We start from the raw sequence: 20,794 nt of genomic DNA on the forward strand, positions 1-20,794 counted from the left end.
GGATTGGGCTGTATACCACTTACAGTAACATTTGGTGTGTAATACCACATTTCTAACCATATAGGATAGTTCACAGTTCATTTCATGCAGAGGCAAGCCAGCATTTGGGGTGAAGGGATATAATATTGCAGAGTGGTAATCAAGTTATCTTAAATTTTGAAGTGTTAGTTTTCAAATGTGGAAAGAAGTGAAAGGCGCTCAACCAATGTGAGTAAAGGTGCAAAACAATTTTTAGATCAGCATAGAAAACTAAAGGCGCAACGCTTGCTCGCTAAAAATATATTTTTATTTTGGGCTTCATCAATAGCTTTCATCAAAACAATGACACAGATGGAATGGGCATGTACATACAAGTACAAAGCGTGACCAATTTGGGTTTTATTTTGGGAGCGCTGTGCGAAAAAAATCCAATAAAAAATGACATGCGTAACAACAATATTTTGCTGCAACACTCTTCTCTAAACGGCTCAAACAAGATAAGCTGAAACCTCACCCGTCACTCAACAGGCCGGCAGCACAAGGACAGTTTCTCTCAGCATGCACTCAACAGATTTTTCCAAAACAGCAACGATACTGCTTTCCATGTTGCATCTAAATATGAATCCACATGTTTTCTCTATGATAATATTAGTTTATTTATCATGATCTTTGCAAAATGAAAGTTAGTTAGTCTAAGGAAGCTGGTAAGTGCCTAAAGCTAATCGCTAATGCTAATCACTAACTATCTATCTGGCTAGCTAAACACTTTAGCTAAATGCACTAGCTAAGGCAAAGCAAACGTTAGCTCTTGTACAGGTTGCTACCAGTGGTGGTCTATATCAGCATGTTGTTTGTGCAACGACATGTTCTGAATCAGATAGCCTATTCTAAAATCTTTGTCTAAATGTAACATCTATGCATCTATTCAAATGCTATTAGGGTCCCCTGAGAAACAATGATCAGCACTTTGATTCCTCCCCTGTCATTACTCCTACCTGTTCATTTGTTGTCATGCCAAACAAAACCAACCTTAGAAATATAATTATTATTCTAATTCTATGATTCCAGCAGTTCACCCAAGTGTTTTGATCTATATCGCAAGTCAAATTGCAATATATTGTTGAAAAATCGTAATTTGATTTTTTTTGCCCATATTGCCTAACAACCTTACTTTCCCATTATGCAAACATTTGGTGGCACAGAAAGAAAGGAAAAAGGATATGTGGTGCAAAAGCAAGTAGGATTCATATAGGCCCAATGTAGGCTATATCTCAATCAATTCAAAATATATATTTGTCTGGTGCTCCTAAAATGTTTATGTTAGGAGCACCAGTGCTACCAATGGACATTAATTTCGAGCCATAAAAACATAGGTCATTAGGATAAGGGAAGACAATGAGCAAGGAAACTATTCAACCAGCAGTGCCAATGAGAGGTGTGGCTGTCAATACAAGTAGGTCCACAGGGTAAGAGGTACCGTGGTCAATGGCTCCACCTAGTGGAATATATGTTAAATATGCGCAATATTGAAAATAATTTAAACCATCTGGATATAGAGCTACAGAAAATGATCTGTATGTGAACAAATAACCCCAACTGTAATAGCATAAATATTTGAAAAAAAAACAACAGTAGGAAGTTGGAAAAAATGAAAGGTGTACTTTTTCATAAGAGCGCTAAATGAACCCACCACACTTGTTTGTAGAGCTTTAGCTCATATGGATAGTGAGTTATTGAAAATAAAACCCATAACTGGAAATATACATATATATAATCAGTGCAATGGAAAATGGAAATTCTAATGGGTGGACTATGGATGAGGGAGGTCTGTGACCAAACATCAAGTGGTTTTACAGGTATATGTAATCTGGATAATAAACTACTGAAAATTAGATCTGTACTTGAACAAATAACCACAGCTGTAATAGGATAAATATTTGTACAAAGTCAAAGGGGAGGAATGTAGAAAAAAATCAAAGGTGTACCTTTCATAAAAGAGGCAAAGGAACCCAATGCCCTTGTCTGTAGTTCTGTAGTTCATATGGATAGGAAGGTTTTGAAATTTAGACCTGTAAGTTCATATGGATAGGAAGGTATTGAAATTTAGACCTGTAACAAGAAATATGCCTATAAATGAGAGAAGTGGTGATCTGGAAATATTATTAATATAGTATGGACGAGGGGGTCAGTGACTTCACATGGATAGGAAGCTTCAAATATAGCACCCTTAGTAAGAGAGGTAACTAATTAAATGGTGCCTTCAGCGACTGGAGGCCCTATGCAGTGTGTGTAATCTTTATATAGGACTAACCCTCCTGAATGGGAACGCAAACCCTTTTTTTTGTTGCTTAAACACAATCACAATTATTGCACTTTTGTGACGGTCCCTAAACCACGGAGCGCAAGAAAACAGTATATTGCCTCCTTTTTGGCTCTGTAAGGGAAGATTTCGACTACCGGTAAAAACAAAAGATGTACCCTGCTCGCTACCATAATCTGATTCTAGATATATCACTCTCATCATCCTAGGACCTTCTGTCGGAGAGCTATTGACGAGCAAACTCTGAATAAAACAAATGTACTGCTGTCTATTGAAGACGGAGGACTGTTTCGACCTTTCTTTTCCTAAATAATGTTTAACTAATGCCATACTTTAAAAAAAAATAGTGTTTACTTAGAGTTAAAAGAACTGTGGACTTTGACCCGTGTCAGAACAGCAGCAGCAACATTCACAGGAAACAAAACAGCTGCGAGGACAATCTTTGTGGAGTTGCAAATTGGTTTGTTGTCGCTGTCCATGGTGCTGATGTTCCAGGAATGGTGGAGACGCTAAGTATCGCCGTTATCGGAGCTCCCGGAGTCGGGAAAACTGCCATAATCCGTCAATTTATTTATAATGACTTCTCAGAGGTTTACACTCCAACCAGAGACAGGTATGTGTACAGACCCTCTGTAATTTTGAACGGTAACATGTACGACCTGAAGATTTTGGATGTCCCGCCAATTTCATCGTTCCCTTCCAGCTCGAGCCAGGTAAGATGGAAAGTAACCTTCCATTTGGGTTTCAATTTTTTTATTTAGTATAGGGAATAACATTCTCTAAGGGTTAGCGTCATTGTCTTTGATTTACCCTTTGTCAGAACCATTCCTATAGTTTTTCACAAACAGTTCTCAAAACTAAAACTAAATGTGGGCGTCAAGTCCCTCGAAAATAGTTAGAGCGCAGAGACATTAGGTTACCATCCATAAATGCACTGACAGCTCGCGCGGTTCTTCAAAGTAAACACATCCTTTTGATTTTTTTTCATAATCCGATGCCACTTAGAGCACTAGTTGCTATGGAAACTTGATTTATGACTTCAGTGGCAAGCCTAGGCTATAGGCTACATTATGTATTTGGTGTTTTAAAACACACACACACACACACACACACACACACACACACACACTATCTCTCTCTCTCTCTAGACTCTCCACTACATGACATTGCCTTACCACCCTCAGGCACAAGGAAGGACATTTATGTAATATTGCATGTATCCATATGTTCTGCTTCTATGACTTCATAAGTACATCCTTATTGGCTATTTGCTCCTAGACCCCTGACCAGAGCACACCCAGCTGCCCAGCCTCAGGGCACGTGAGCCTGGCCAGGATGATGGAGACTGTCTGCCTGGCTCCTGGCAGGCCTGAGGGGAGTGATGTGTGCTCTTATCAGAGGATGGAACTGGAAGCACAAGTGCTTTGACTTTGTTAGATCTGGCAGACAGATTTACAGCCCATCACAGCCCATAAGTGCTACAATTCCACATTGAATCATCAACTCTGAATAGATGGCAAATGGTTTAACTTACTGCTGCTAAAAACAGCATGCTTCAACATAATCACCAATGTATTAAGTGAGAAAAAGCTGACTTGGAGCTTCACTTAGTGACCTTATAAGCTATACCTCCATAAATATGCTCCTGGCAATAGCAGGGAATGTCAGATGAAACACCATAGTTTAAATTAAGCACTTTTTTCATTGACTGCCAGTGGTTTGATCAACATATTTTCTCAAAGCTGTTCTGCTTTCAGACATGACATGCACCAGTTTCGTTCTGTTCTGGCCCTGTTCCAGAGCGCTAGATGAGTGACATACACATGCATATACTAAAAAAGAGTGTGTGTATGTACATGATTGTATGCATGCTTAAGGGTGTTGCTGAATGTCTAATGAAATAGCTCTCTTGACCTCCTCACTCGTCCTCAGGAAGCCTGTCTGTTTTTCCCTCCCTGGTGCTGCCTGCTGGGGCTCTAAATGGGATCTCCAAGGTTACTACGGAGCTGGCTGAGACTGGCGTGAAGCACTGATCTTACTGATAGTTGCTATTTGTTATTTACTGAGGGAACGCATCGCGGCCATCGCCTCCACAGCAAGAACTGTATTTTTCTACACAGGGGAGCTGCCACTGAGAAAATGAGATCAGGCCATGGAGAAGCTGGTGCAGCCGACCAGAAAGCCCCCTGAAGTGGGCATGCACCGTGTTTCCTGTAAACATAGTCTAAGATCCAACACACTGAGGAGCAAACAGCCTCAACCCAGCCAGGCACAGCCAGGCAGAGCCAGCAGGAGAGCAGGGGAGAATTCAGGATTCTTGCAGTGTCTAGGAGAGAGAAAGCAAAGAGGAGATTATGACAACAATCTCTTAGTATGTGTTAAGAGGTCTGCAGTGCACTTTATTTTCTCCAATCCACGGAGCGCAGCAACACTAGCAATCTGATTTAGTTTGCTCTTTCTTTAGCTAAATGGCGCTTAACCCCTATTAGAGCACACATTCTGGCAAGTGCAAACAGCAGGGAGAAGACAGGATGGATCACATTATAGAGGCTGGGAGGTTGTGTGTGTGTGTGTGTGTGTGTGTGTGTGTGTGCCCGTGTTAGATAACGAATCCCCCCAGGCCCTCGTCACATAAAAACATGAAACGTCCACATCTGTTCCCTGACTCCTATGGTGTACGTAATGCTGCATGAGCATTGTTGCTCCATTTCACACATTACAGCAACAGGATTCCTTACGTCTGCCTATAGATTAGTCATATCAGTCAACAGTTTTATACTTACATATAGAATATCTCAGTTGAAATGGTAGGAATTGAGATACTTACATTACAGCCTCAACCTCTTCAGGGAGTCTAGTTTAAGACATCTGTATACAGTTTTTAACCAACACAGACAGACAGCTCTACCAGTACTTTGTCTTAGGTATAGCCAGGGAAAATCATTCGTTGAGTGCAACAAGAGCACTGCTATCAAGCAGATTGATGGTCAATTTCCTCAGGAATGGCTCTGAGAGCAGCAGCCTTACCATCTCCCCTTCTGTCCTCTGTGTTCTGTTCTATATTCCAGCCTCCGACCCACACTGGCTAGTCATTCTTTACTGACTGTGACGGGGTGGTGAGGCATTCCCGCTCTCCTCTCCTCTCCTTTTTTCCTTCCATATTTAATGAGCCAGCAGCTAGCCCATGGTGGGCTTCAGAGGGGAGGCTGGCTGGGTCAGGGTCACAGGACAGAGTGCTCTGGAACAGGGCCAGAACAGAACAGACACAAGGACCTGATTGAGATGTACTCTTATTGTATTTGGAGCTGATTGGATTAAAGCACAGTGCCCTGCTGAAGGACTAGAGGGAGTAAAGAGACTAACAGAGACAAGAGCGGAGCTGCTGCAGTAGAGTCTAATGGCCACCATAGAAAGCCAGATTCACTAAATGAGTTTCCTCTTCCCCTACATGGTACCTGGGTGGGGAGGAAGATGATAAAGTCAGTACTCCTCCATGCTTATGCAACGTGGCCAGGTTTCTGTTAGGTAATTGCGTGTTGTAAAGAATGTAGTACTGTACTTGTACTTTGGCTCTGGTCCATCATTTAGACTGAGGATGTGCTTATTTAGGTCTCTTTAGGCAGCAAGGGCAGACGCCACTACATTATTTACCTTGGGGGACTCTGGTGGTAAAAAAAAAGAATTTATGTGCAGGCGGGTCTGGTGTCTGTGTTAATGTGTTGCTGTTTGCATTCTCAGAGCATCTGTCACAGTTTGTCGATAGGATTTGATGACAAGATGGCCTTACCGTAAGCCTGATAGTGACAGTGGTTCCAATACCTATTTTTCCCTGTTCTTTTTTTCCATCTTCTCATAGTGTATCATATCACCATGACTTCCTCCCACACATGTTCTCTCTCTCTCTCTCTCTCTCTTTCTGTGTGTCTCTGTGTCTCTGTGTCTCTGTGTCTCTGTCTTTGTCTTTGTCTGCGCTCTGTTTCCATTTGCTTATCTCTCCCCTACATATATGGAATAAAATGGATCACTTTTACTGTTCATTGCATCAGATGAATCAAACATTTAGTCTTTTTTCTGCATACGCTCTCTTGGCCCTTTGTCAGCCTCTGCAGAAAGGCTCTGTCACACACACTGGCAGAGCTGTCAGAGATATGTGTGTGTGTGTGTGTTAAAAAGGCCGGGCGCTATCATCAGGCAGCTGGAGGAAACGACAGATCAATGCCCAGTGGAACCCCAATGTTAATAATAAATCCTGTAAACACTCACAGGTGTAATGTGGCTCTCCCTTCTGTACAGCACATCAATAAGTAACGAGAAGCTCAATCCCATGTTTTATTAACATTTCAACAGTGTCTGAGGTATGTCTCCAGTTATCATCCATTCGCATTCATGACCATGTTCTCTACTCTCTGGTGTAAAAGTATTCATCTGACACCATTACCCTGCTATCATTGGGAGCAGTGGGATGTCAGCTCTATCGGGGCCTGGTAAAAAGTGACCAAGGACTTGGGTTGTCAGGCACTTGAAGGGAACGGGCTGAGCTGCTGTCTTTTTGCAGAGGTTTCAAAGGACCAACAGTAGAAAGCAGTTTACCAGAGCTCTCCAACCCCGTTCCTGGAGAGCTACCCTCCTGTAGGTTTTCACTACAACCACAGTTGTAACTAACCTGATTCAGCTTTTCAACTAGCTAATTATTACAATCAGGCGTGTTGCACTATACACACACACACACACACACACACACACACACACACACACACACACACACACACACACACACACACTTTTCGTGTATTTACTTTATATCACTCCAGTCTTGAAGCTCCTTTCCACTGCCTCTTTTCTGTCGCTCTCTCTAGTGTTATCCTACTATTTTTAGCCTAGCGAATATGGGGGTGCATTTAAAGCACCTAGATAGGGAGGGATGTGATCATGTAGCATTATACTGCATATTGTCTATGTGGTACTTCTACTATGGTCAAATCTTGCGTTTAGGATGACTAAGTCGTTCAGTTAAGAATTATGTAAGAAGAAGCAGGAGAGGAAAACAGATATCAGCATGGGCTTTAAACTAATACATAATTAGCAGTAGATAAACATAGGTATATACAGTATAATATGTGTGACTGAATGTATGATAAAGTATAATGAAGCATATTTATTATTTATTAAAGAGATTGAACGGGATCTAGAGCACTTACAAATTCATAACATATTGTACAAATTGGAATTCGTAGTATATACAGTTGAAGTCGGAAGTTTACATACACCTTAGCCAAATACATTTAAACTCCGTTTTTCACAATTCCTGACATTTAATCCTGGTAAAAATTCTCTGTCTTAGGTCAGTTAGGATCACCACTTTATTTTAAGAATGTGAAATGCCAGAATAATAGTAGAGAGAATAATTTATTTCAGCTTTTATTTCTTTCTTCACATTCCCAGTGGGTCAGAAGTTTACGTACACTCAATTAGTATTTGGTAGCATTGCCTATAAATTGTTCAACTTGGGTCAAACGTTTCGGGTAGCCTTCCACAAGCTTCCCACAATAAGTTGGGTGAATTTTGGTCCATTCCTCCTGACAGAGCTGGTGTAACTGAGTCAGGTTTGGAGGCCTCCTTGCTCGCACAAGCTTTTTCAGTTCTGCCCACAAAGTTTCTATAGGATTGAGGTCAGGGCTTTGTGATGGCCACTCCAATACCTTTACTTTTTTGTCCTTAAGCCATTTTGCCACAATTTTGGAAGTATGCTTGGGGGCATTGTCCAAGACCCATTTACGACCAAGCTTTAACTTCCTGACTGATGTCTTGAGATGTTGTTTCAATATATCCACATAATATTCCTTCCTCATGATGTCGTCTATTCGGTGAAGTGCACCATTCCCTCCTGCAGCAAAGTACCCCCACAACATGATGCTGCCACTCCCGTGCTTCACGGTTGGGATGATGTTCTTCGGCTTGCAAGCCTCCTGTCAAGGGTACTCAAGGAAGCAGGAGGGGTGAAGTCAGGCGCAGGAGACTAATGTCCGTGAACACACATTTAATAGGCACAATTGTAACAGGTGTCGTAATGATCAGACCAAAACGCAGCGGGAACGTGTATACTCATCTTCTTTTTAATGTTGAAGAAGGAAAACAAACAAATCACGTATACAAAAAACAATAAATGACACTAACAGTCCTGTCAGGTGCTCAGACACTAAACAGGAGACAACTACCCACCAATCCCATAGAAAAAAACACCCCTCTTAAATAAGACCTTCAATTAGAAGCAACTATGAGCAGCTGCTTCCAATTGAAGGTCAACCCCATTAACTAAACATAGAACTAGACATACTAGATAAACATAGAAATATACTAACATAGAACATAGCCCAACAAACCCCGAAACACTCTAAACAAACACCCCTCTTACGTAATAACATAACCCAACAAACCCCAAACCACATAAAACAAACACCCCCTGCCACATCCTGACCAAACTACAATAACAAATAACCCCTTTACTGGTCAGAACGTGACAACAATCCACAACTGCCAAAAACAGGTAAGGCAGGGCCACAATACAAATAACGGAACAAGCCTGAAAACAGAGTAGGGGCGCAGCCCAAAACTCGCAGCCTTACAAACACAAAGGCAGAGGAAAAAACACCTAACCCTAGCCTAACAAACCTGACGAAAACAATCACGCACAAACCCAAACCTAAACAGAAAGACTAAATAACCCCCCCCCCCACTAATGAACTAACACAATACAGGTGTAAACCTAAACTAGACCTAACCAAAAGAAAATGAACAGAGGATTGGTGGCAGCTTGTAGGCCGGCGACAATGACCGCCGTGCACCGCCCGAACGAGGAGAGGCGCCACCTTCAGTCGACGTTGTGACACCTCCCCCTTTTTCCTCTAAACATAACGACCGTCATTATGGCCAAACAGTTCTATTTTTGTTTCATCAGACCAGAGGACATTTCTCCAAAAAGTACGATCTTTGTCCCCATGTGCAATTGCAAACCGTAGTCCGGCTTTTTTATGGTGGTTTTGGAGCAGTGGTTTCTTCCTTGCTGAGCATCCTTTCAGGTTATGTCGATATAGGACTCGTTTTACTGTGGATATAGATACTTTTGTACCTGTTTCCTCCAGTATCTTCACAAGATTCTTTGCTGTTCTGGTATTGATTTGTACTTTTCGCACCAAAGTACATTCATCTCTAGGAGACCTTCCTGAGCGGTATGACGGCTGCGTGGTCCCATGGTGTTTATTCTTGCGTACTATTGTTTGTACAGATGAACGTGGTACCTTCGGGATGAACCAGACTTGTGGAGATCTACAATTTATTTTCTGAGATCTTGGCTGATTTCTTTTGATTTTCCCATGATGTCAAGCAGAGAGGCACTGAGTTTGAAGGAAGGCCTTGAAATACATCCACAGGTAAACCTCCAATTGACTCAAATGATGTCAATTAGCCTATCAGAAGTTTCTAAAGCCTTGACATAATTTTCTGGAATTTTCCAAGCTGTTTAAAGGCACAGTCAACTTAGTGTATGTAAACTTCTGACCCACTGGAATTGTGATACAGTGAATTATAAGTGAAATAATCTGTCTGTAAACAATTGTTGGAAAAATGACTTGTGTCATGCACAAAGTAGATGTCCTAACCGACTTGCCAAAACTATAGTTTGTTAACAAGAAATTTGTGGAGTGGTTGAAAAACGAGTTTTCATAACTCCAACCTAAGTGTATGTAAACTTCCAACTTCAACTGTACGAATTGCTGAAGAACAAAAAGTAATACTTATTTGCAGGACGTAACATATCATACGAAATGGATAACATTTTCGCCGACCCGTTTTGGTTTGTGAGCGCTACTTTCAAAACTACTGGCTGAATGATACAAAACCTTTATAACGCATCTTTAACACTCATTCTCCACTCCTTGGGTGCACTGTACTGAGGTGCTTCAACAGTAAAAGGAGATAACACTCTCTGGAAATAGGAATTGATGTGTAGGAAATGGAGGGTGGGTGGGTTAAGAAAACGCTGAGACAGAAAGAGGAGAGATGGTAGAGGAATGCTGAGGATGTCTCATTTCTGATCCCTAGCCCCCTTAATTCCTCCTGGAAACAGACTGAATCAATCTGCAGGGAGAAAAGGCAATAACGGGAAACATGTATAGAATTGAATCTCCCTACTTGCTGCATTTTCTTCACTGTCAACCATTATATTTTTTGTCCACCCTCTCCTCCTCCTCATTCCCTCACTCCCACCTTTGTGTGTAATGATCTCGGTGCCACAGTGTTTGCCTCCATGGCTGATTGCACTCATTATCTTTCTGTGTGAGACTTTCCCTCTCTCACACACATATGTAGTTGTTTTGCCCTTGAGCTGTTCTTGTCTATTCATGTTCTGTATTATGTCATGTTTCATGTTTTGTTTGGACCCCAGGAAGAGTAGCTACTGCTTTTGTAACAACTAATGGGGATCCAAATAAAATAACAAAATCACACACACACACACACACACACACACACACACACACACACACACACACACACACACACACACACACACACACACACACACACACACACACACACACACACACACACACACACACACACACACACACACAAACTCACTGGTGCTGCAAATCCCTCTAAATTAGATTAAGGCAATTATTCCCTGTCGACATGGATATGTTACCATTGTCATCATTACAGCTCACATTGATCACTATCTGCTCTCAGATTCTGCCCCATTACTGCATCTGATTCACCACCAAAATAACTTATTGACAAACTCCCTGTTTAGACTTATCTACAGAATACAGGATACATTTACATTACTCCTCCAGTGTTATCCTGTTGATTTTCATTACTGCAATTACATTCAGATCTCCTTGCCGTATTGATTTCTTATAGTCTGTTTAGTAAGCTTGTGTTGGGGGTGAGTGAAGGGGAATGCTTGTGCATTGCGCCATCTTACCCACTCCACCCACTGCCTGTCAGCCTGGTGGGGCTCAGTCCAAGTGTTACATTCACACCCTGTTTGTTCATCCATCGCTCTACCCTTCCCCCCTTCCCTCCCCTGTCCATCCACCTGCTGCTCTTTAATCTCTCTACTTCTCTATCTCTCCCTGAGAGACAATGGTTTTCTCCCTCTAAACCTCCTTCTCCAATCACCCTCTTCCCTTTCGCTCTCCCTCCCCCTCCCCCCTCTTTCACCATCTCTCCTTCTCCTTCTCCCAGCTAGCAGAACCACTTATAGATTCAGCTCACACAGGTAGAGCTGGCGACATAGAGAGAGAATGAGAGAGCGTGTGAGAGGATGAGAGTGTGTGTGTGTGAGAGAGAGAGAAACAGAGAGAGCGGGAGCGAGGAGATTGGGTCACTGTGTTATGGCTGAAGCAATTGCCTCAATGGCCGTAGCAAATCACTCCCATTGTGCTGCATGTTTTAAATATTGTTAGCAAATCATTACTTTTCAATGACGGCCGCTGTTTGCTCTCCCGTCAGTGTGTACAGTAGGGCTGAGCTCCGTGGGTCCAGTGTGTTTCTAGTGTTGCACTTGACAGGAGACTGGCCCTATTCCTGCTCTGCCAGGGCTTTGTTACTCTGTTTCTTGCCTTAGCCACGTGCAGACCAGAGCAGTGTGCTGGGCCTGCATTTTGCACAAAGCAGGCAGAGTCAGACAACATGTTTTATGGCTTCAGCCTGGTTTACACCAGGACTATCTATCTGACTGACTCAGAGATGTCTTAAAGACCCATTGGACACCACACAATTTCAATTTCAATTTAGTGAAGAGAGCAAAACATCCTGAGAGCTTTTGAATAATTGAATGTCATCCTCTGTTGCTGCCTCTGTTATAAAACCTGGTCAAAGAGCTCCCTAGATAGCAGCTATAAGCATATGGACTATCCTCACAAGCCTTGCTGTTTTAGTGGAGATATGGGAACAGAACAAATGCCATTTGAAGATTTTATTTTGGTTCTTGAGATATAACTTAACTTAAATAAATCTGTTTCACTTGTCAGATCAGTGGCAAGTGAAACAATGTCTTCAATATCCTTCCTATCATTTGATCTTTGTGTGTCTGTAGTGAGTGATGTAGTTGTTTGTTTAGGGATCACTCATGTTTTCCCTCTATCTGTCTGTCTCTGTCTGTCAGGAGTGGCTGGACCTGCGTTGCAGAAGGGTGCGTAATGCCAATGCTTACATCCTGGTCTATGACATATGCTGTGTGGAGAGCTTTGAGTATGTGAAGATGATCCGCCAGCAGATCGTGGAGCACAGGTAGGGGGACGACAGAACACAGTGGCACACATGGACCAGTTAGGTAAAACACATGTGTAGAGAGCCATTAAACGCCACTAAAGACCTGCAGTCATATATGAATCCAGCTGATCTGCTTTATGAACCGCTGTGTCCTGACATCCATACAAGACCTCAGCAATGACAGCATGCAATCACGCTGTCATATACATCAATACAAATACACATTCGATCTGTGTGAAAACAGTGACAAAGGAGCCACTTGTGGTTTTAATTCAGTAGTCTCCCCCCTGACCAGCATTCTGACAGCTCACTAATGAGGTGACATTTGATTTTGACATTGATGGGTGAGGACGAGTACAAAGCGAGTGAAGTCCTGATGATGTAAAAGAGAAGAAGGACAAAAGATCTCCTGTTATTCCGACTGTAGGCATCTGCACCTGCTACATTTGCATAATGATAGGAGGAATGGGTGGCCCTCATTTGTTGAGCTCTAAAGAGGTTCACCTCTTTGCAGCTCTGTGACGTGACCGGTCTTCAGACTACAGAGCACCATTCCTTCCACTGTGCTCCTCCTGAGCTTCTACGAGGCTGTCCTGATCTGTCCTGATCTGGCCTGATCTATCCTGATCTGTCAGGCTGGGTGACTGGCTTGGTGAATGGCTGTGTGGGTGGGTGGGTGGGTGGCTGGCTGGCTGGCTGACTGGCTGGCTGGGTGTGGGGCTTGCTGGCTGGCTGACTGGCTGGGTGGGTGGGTGGCTAACTGGCTGGTTGGCTGACTGGCTGGTTAACTAGTTGGGTGGGGGGATAGCTGGCTGGGTGGGTGGGTGGGTGGGTGGGTGGTTGACTGGCTGGCTGGCTGGCTGGCTGGCTGGCTGGCTGGCTGGGTGGCTGACTGGCTGGCCCGTAGCAGAGCTGTCTGTTTATGGCCCATGACAGGACATGCATTATTTAGAGCAGAAAGAGAGGGTAAATAGAGCGAAAACAAGAGTAGGAAAGGGACACGAGGGAGCGATAACAGACTGAGAGATATGAGAGAGAGGGATGAGAGGGAGGACAGCATAAGGACATGGTGAGGGAGATAGGGATGATAGAGGGATGGATGCGTGTCCTCATGAATAAAATCGGAGTAATCGAGGTGTCATCCAGGCTCAGGTTATTGAGATTTGTGTGGGCTAGCAGGGCGGAAAGATGCCTGGGAGGAATTGCCCGTCTTTCTTCTGCTGCTTACTCCACCCACTCCAAAACAAACACACAGGAACACACACACAATATACCTCACCCAGAATAATCCCTGCCTTGTCAGTTTTCTGGCTGTTGTTGCTTCCTGACGAAAAGCCCGTCCTTTGATGTAATTAAGCCTCTGACACACACACACACACACACACACACACACACTTGTGTCTAACCCGCTGCTCCTGAGACCTTCAGGCCTGAGTGGGTATTTGAGAGGATAGCAGCCTGCTTGATGTTGGGATTAATGTTTTTTTTTCACCCTACAGCCTCATTACCAAGTTGAATATAAACCTCTCAGTGCAAGTAGTTCAGAATGTGTTCATATGGATGTGTTAAGGTCTGTCAACCAATGCATAAGTCATCATCACATCTCAAATAGATGCAGGGTAATCTCAAATGTACAAATGAAATTGAGCTTTCTTGTTGGTCAAGTTGTTTTTGTAGTATTGTCAATTTCCCTTTCTATTCTTAAAAATGTGCTAAACTATATGTCTTTGTATGAATTAATTATAGTCTGAACAAAAATATAAACACAACATGAGTGGGGGTTTCACAAGCTGAAATATTTTTTATTTTTTGTATTTAATTTAACTAGGCAAGTCAAGAAGTCAAGAACACATTCTTATTTACAATGACGGCCTACCCTGGCGACGCTGGGCCAATTGTGCGCCGTCCTATGGGACTCCCAATCACAACCAGATGTGATACAGCCTGGAATCGCACTGAGATGCTGTGCCTTAGACCGCTGCGCCACTCGGGAGCCCCCAATAAAGGATGCCAGAAAAGTTCCATATGCACAAAAAGCAAATTTCTCTCAGATTTTGTGCACAAATGTGTTTACATCCCTGTTAGTGAGCATTTCGTCTTTGCCAAGAGAATCCATCCACCTGACCGGTGTGTCATATCAAGAAGCTGATTAAACACCATGATCAATACACAGGTGTACCTTGTGCTGGGGACAATAAAAGGCCACTCTAAAATGTGCAATTTTGTCACACAACACAATGCCACAGATGTCTCATATTTTGACAGCGCATGCAATAGGCATGCTGACTGTAGAAATGTCCACCAGACCTGTTGCCAGGGAATTGAATGCTAATTTCTCCACCATAAGCCGCCTACAATGTTGTTTTAGAGAATTTGGCAGTACGTCCAACCGGTCTCACAACCATAGACCACATGTAACCACACTAGTCCAGTACCTTAACCTGCAGGATCGTCTGAAACCAGCCAACTGGACAGCTGATGAAACTGTGGGTTTGCACAACCGAAGAATTTCTGCACAAACTGTTAGAAACTTTCTCAGGGAAGCTCATCTGTGTGCTCGTCGTCCTCACCAGGGTCTTGACCTGACTGCAGTTCGGCGTCGTAACCAACTTCAGTGAGCAAATGCTCACCTTCTATGGCCAATGGCACGCTGGAGAAGTGTGCTCTTCACGGATGAATCCCAGACAACAAAAACAATTGCGTTTTATCGATGGCAATTTGAATGTACAGAGATACCATGACCAGATCCTGAGGCCCATTGTCGTGCCATTCATCCTCCACCATCACCTCATGTTCCAGCATGATAATGCACGACCCCATGTCGCAAGGATCTGTACACAATTCCTGGAAGCAGAAAATGTCCCAGTTCTTCCATGGCCTGCATACTGCCCAGACATGTCACCGATAGAGAATGTTTGGGATGCTCTGGATCGACATGTACGACAGCGTGTTCCATTTCCCGCCAATATCCAGCAACTTCGCACAGCCATTGAAGAGGGGTGGGACAACATTCCACAGGCCACAATCAACAGCCTGATCAACTTTATGTGAAGAAGATGTGTCGCACTGCATGAGGCAAATGGTGGTCACACCAGATACTGACTGGTTTTCTGATCCAGTTATCTGTGACCAACAGATACATAGCTGTATTCCCAGTCATGTGCAATCCATAGATTAGGGCCTAATGAATTTATTTCAATTGACTGATTTCCTTATATGAACTGTAACTGAGTAACATCTTTGAAATTGTTGCATGTACAGATATGCATCTACAGGGAGGAGGTCAGAGACCTGGAAGTGTGTTGCCAGGACAACAACCTCTCCCTCAACGTGATCAAGACAAAGGAGATGATTGTGGACTACAGGAAAAGGAGGGCTGATTACGCCCCCATTCTCATCAACGAGGCTGTAGTGGAGCCGGTTGAGAGCTTCAAGTTACTTGGTGTCCACATCACTGTCATGACTGTCATGTGAGGATCAAAATGGGTCAGATCAGCGTGGCAATGATTGACAGTAACCAGACCCTCTCTCACCCACAGGGGGGGGGGGGGGGGGGGGGGGGGGCTTGTGGGGGGTTGACATCTCACGCCCTGTTGTAATTCAAAAATCAAGGAGAGAGAACATCCCTCTCCAAATTCACACAGGAATGTTCCTTTGTCTACACAGACGTTTCCCGACGAAACTCTAACATGTTCTAATGCGAATAGAAATGGGGAATGGTCAGAGGCGATCTAATATTATTATATCTAAAGAATAATAATGTCATATGGGTTGCTATTTTGTGATGTCATTAAAAAGGTCATAAAGGAAATACTGTAACTTGAAAGTATATACACTACATGTACAAAGTCTCAAACCTTAACATTGTATATGAAATATGAACAATTATGAAAGTATTTTGTTAAGATAGGAATGTGATTTTAGGAGCCATAAGAGATCATTTGTCTCCTATAAACGTTGCACAGTAAGTAGCCACACCCCGAGTGAGGTCAGAGAGCATGTCAGCCTGACGGAACCGTACCTTTCGACCAGAGTGCATAAAACGATTGGTAAAGAAATGAACATTCAGACCAGTGAGGCGTGTAGCTGCACCTCACGTCCAAAGTGGTTTGAACTCTGAATATCAACACGAGGTAGAGACGATAACGTCACCTCCCGGACAATCACTGGTACAGCTGATTAGCTGTCCTAAGTAAAGTGGAACCATTCTACTACTCTTCAAACCAATGTATTCTACTACTCTCATCACCACTGAGAACCATCTACACAGCTGGCTAGCCTATATTTAAATACGCAGCTTCAGGAGAGAATGGAAAGTAGAATAAACTCTGTAGTTCTGTTCAGGACTACACGACAAGTCAACGGATAGAGGAGAGCAACAATAGAAGAGACAAGTTTTGGACAATCAGAGCATTACAAGCCCCAACCCAACACCCTTTCTAAGTAGGCTTGGTTCTGACGTAGATACATGGCGAACGAAGACATTGCCATGTAAATACATTCATAATTTCTTACTCCAAACGGGCGGTGGTTCGTGTGCAAAATATATGATGACTGTGAGAGTAGTTCCTAAAATGTATCAACGATTAGTGTCTCTTTCTCTCTCTCTCTCCCTCCCTCTCCTCTCCTTTGTAACAAGCCGTCATATGTTGTGTCAGTCTGCTAGGGACCTTTTAATAATGTATTAAGTGTGTATGTTTATCCTGTGTTATCATTTAGTTAGCTAGTAAATAAATAATTAAACCGATTTGTGTAGTACTGAATCATAAGTAAGGCTGGGGTTTTTGCAGATGTTAGAGGTTATGATTAATACGTTGACTGTTTGAATGTGATGGGTAAAGAATTTAATTCAGGAGATGGTAACACTTTAAACAACCGCTCTCATGGTGCCCCAAATTCCTTACGAGTTAATTGTTACATGATTCATTTAATTGGGCAACAATTAAACATAGTTAGTTGATTAGATAAAATAACAGTCATCAGATGAATGAAAGTAAAGTCACGACATCACCAACAAACTATCATGGTCCAAACACACCAAGACAGTCGTGAAGAGGGCACGACAACGCCTATTCCCCCTCAGGAGACTGAAAAGATTTGGCATGGGTTCTCAGATCCTCAAAAAGTTCTACAGCTGCACCATCGAGACAATCTTGATTGGTTGCATCATCGCCTAGTATGGCAACTGCTCGGCCTCCGACCGCAAGGCGCTACAGAGGGTAGTGCGCACGGCCCAGTACATCACTGGGGCCAATCTTCCTGCCATCCAGGACCTCTATACCAGGCGGTGCCAGAGAAAGGCCCTAAACATTTCCAAAGACTCCAGCCACTCTAGTCATAGACTGTCCTCTGCTAGCACACGGAAAGCGGTATTCTGTACAGGTACCCCCTGTATATAGCCTCGTTATTGTTATTTTAGTGTTGCTTTTTTATTTTAGTTTATTTAGTGAATATTTTTCTTTGCTTTTATTTTTCTTAAAACTGCATTGTTGGTTAAGGGCTTGTAAGTAAGCATTTCATGGTATGGTCTACACCTGTTGAATTCGGCACATGTGACAAATACAATTAAATTGTATTTTATTTGATGTTGCGTTTATGTTTTTGTTCAGTCTAAATTCTATTTTTGTGGTTTGGGGAGGGAGTCTTTGTAAGTATGTGTGTCTGTCTGTGTTCTTCCATTAAATCATTGCATTTTCAACTCAACATGCTAGCATTGAATCAAGGTCTGAGCTTATTGTTCACAATAGCATTACTGTCAGCCTCACTTGAATCATCACTGCTTTAGCCCAGGTTGCAGCCTGCCATACATCTTTCCAATCCAATGTTCTGTGAGAAACATTTCCCTCTACATTTAGTCTCTGTCGATACAAAGTGTGGAGGGAGGCTCCCAGGGCCCTAATGCTCTGATCCACCGCCACACACCTCCAATCCAGAGGAATCAGTGTGTGCGCGCACACACACACACACACACACACACACACACACACAGACACAAGTAGACACTGCACAAGCTCCTGCACGCACAGAGACACACTCATACTGCAGTAATCCTCACACACAAACACCCAGTGACCACTCTGGAAGGTGTCTCCAGTCTCCCTGTCACGCTACTGACCTTCACGTTGTTAAGAAGAAGAGGGGGGAGAATGAGAAGGCTGTCTTACTCACGAACCAGGGGACTCTTCATGTCAATGCAGTTACCTTTAAATTTGTATTCATACACAGGATGTGTGGAGAATAGAGATTATGTGACTGGGATTTCTTTGCTGCTATTGCACCACATATAGTAGTTGTTAGCTAACCACAGTATGCCTGTTTGATTGCAATTCTTTCTCACCTTTATCCTTCATCTCTCTATCTCCATTCCTTCCCGTGTCCCTGTAGAGAGGGCAGCAGCAGTGAGGTTCCCATCCTGGTAGTGGGAAGTAAGAGGGACCTGCAGCGCCAGCGCTTCACCCCTCGCAGGGCCGTTTCTGTACTCGTCAAGAAGACCTGGAAGTGTGGCTATGTGGAGTGCTCTGCCAAGTTCAACTGGCACGTGGTCCTGCTCTTCAAAGAGCTGCTGGGCATCGCTGTGGCACGCGGCATGAAACATAACCACACCCCTGGGATCCGCCTACAAGGGGCGCTGCAGAGGAACCGCTGCGCCGTCATGTGACCCAGTGGACTCCCCCCGGTGTAGGTTGAAGTTGCCCCTAGGCGTTCATTTTGGGTCAGTTTCACTTTTCCCCCAGTAATGGCTAAGGTTAGGGTTGAGAAAGCAGAACATGATCCTAGATCTGTACCTAGGGGAAACTTCACCCCGGAACAGTTTCTCCCCACATATGTCAGAGCCATAAGAGCCTCACAGTCACACCTCAGGGGGAATAATAGGTATATGGAGAAGATGACTTCAATGTAAACGGCTGGAAAACACACTGAGGCCTCCTGCTTTACAGAGCTGATTTTCTTATGAGGTTTATGTGACTCCTGCGCTGTAGCTACTAGGACTGACCTTTGGCCCAGTATAACAAGTATATCTTTATCACCTATCAGAACACTCCAGTTCTGTCTCAATGTTCCTATTGAGAGAAAGGAAGAACAGGAAGAGGATGAAGAAGAGGGTTTGTTAATGGATTTAGAGAAGTAGAGCAGCTACTTTACTTCCACAGCTCTGGTCAAAGTTACACACACAATTATCACCACCAGGTGTGGTACTGAGCTCCCCAGATCACAAGGCAACAGCTCCTCATACTGATGGTTATCTGCTGCTTTGAGAGCTTGGGGACTGTGTGCATCTAGTGGGAATAGGTACCATTACTAACATGACTGGATATTTTCTCTCCATATTAGCTTATACATGTGAAGGAATGCAACTTCTTTAAAAGTCTTCCCTTTTCAAACCGTGTGTGGTAGTGTCATGTGAGGTAGATAAATGCCCTCCCCGGCTGTCGTACTTGAAATTGCATTATTCTAATGGCGAGATATGTAGAGTAGGAAAGCCTAGGTTAGAGGGGGAGTGTGGTAACTGGTAAACATAGGTGAGTCAACAAGATGGATGGCCTACTCTTGGTTTACCACATGCACATCCTACGTGCAGAATAATACGAAATGCTCTGAGGCCAGGTTAAGTGGTACTGTGGCAGGACCAGAAACCCTTCTTCAGACAATATAGTCCTCCAAAACGCACCCACTAAGCAGTTAACCATTTGATGTCTTGCAGGTCACTTTTTTCAAGAATGAAACAAACATTCACTAATCACAGGAGGCTTCTGAGGGGAGGACGGCTCATAATAATGGCTGGAATGGAGTCAATGGAATGTTATCAAACATATGGAAACCATGTGTTTGATGTGTTTAATACCATTCCACTTATTGTCACTGATTGTGATTGTTATGAAATTGTAGTACTGTCACCCCCTCTTCTGATTTAAAGTATATTGTTTAGAGGAGGATGTGAGGTTCTCTTGCAGCAAAAGACATCGCAGTCGTTAATCCGCTCCCTCCCTCCCTCCCTCTCCTCGTCCTCTATCTGTGTGTTTCTGATGAATACATTATATCCATGGTGCTCTGGGGCCTACAAGGCGCTCTGGGGCAACCTGAAGAGGCAGTGGTATAGACATTAAATGTGAGGCAGGGATAGTGGGCAGGGGGTGTGGTTTTGGAGAATACGTGAGATGATTTTGAAATGCTTGTCATGTCATGCACAGGTTGATGGGCAGGGTTAGTGAAACAGAAAGGCAA

General features: G+C 43.4%; 1 protein-coding gene across 1 annotated transcript; it reads left to right on the forward strand.

Moving 5' to 3' along the window:
* Positions 1 to 2,480: 2,480 nt before the first annotated feature.
* Positions 2,481 to 20,794, forward strand: LOC115164446 (ras-like protein family member 10B). Its single transcript, XM_029716925.1, has 3 exons — positions 2,481 to 3,012; positions 12,465 to 12,589; positions 18,956 to 20,794. The coding sequence occupies exons 1-3, from the start codon at positions 2,797 to 2,799 to the stop codon at positions 19,227 to 19,229; spliced, it is 615 nt and encodes a 204-aa protein (XP_029572785.1). The 5' UTR covers positions 2,481 to 2,796; the 3' UTR covers positions 19,230 to 20,794.

This window comes from Salmo trutta, chromosome 27 (genome assembly GCF_901001165.1).
Source record: "Salmo trutta chromosome 27, fSalTru1.1, whole genome shotgun sequence".
Lineage (NCBI taxonomy): Eukaryota > Metazoa > Chordata > Actinopteri > Salmoniformes > Salmonidae > Salmo > Salmo trutta.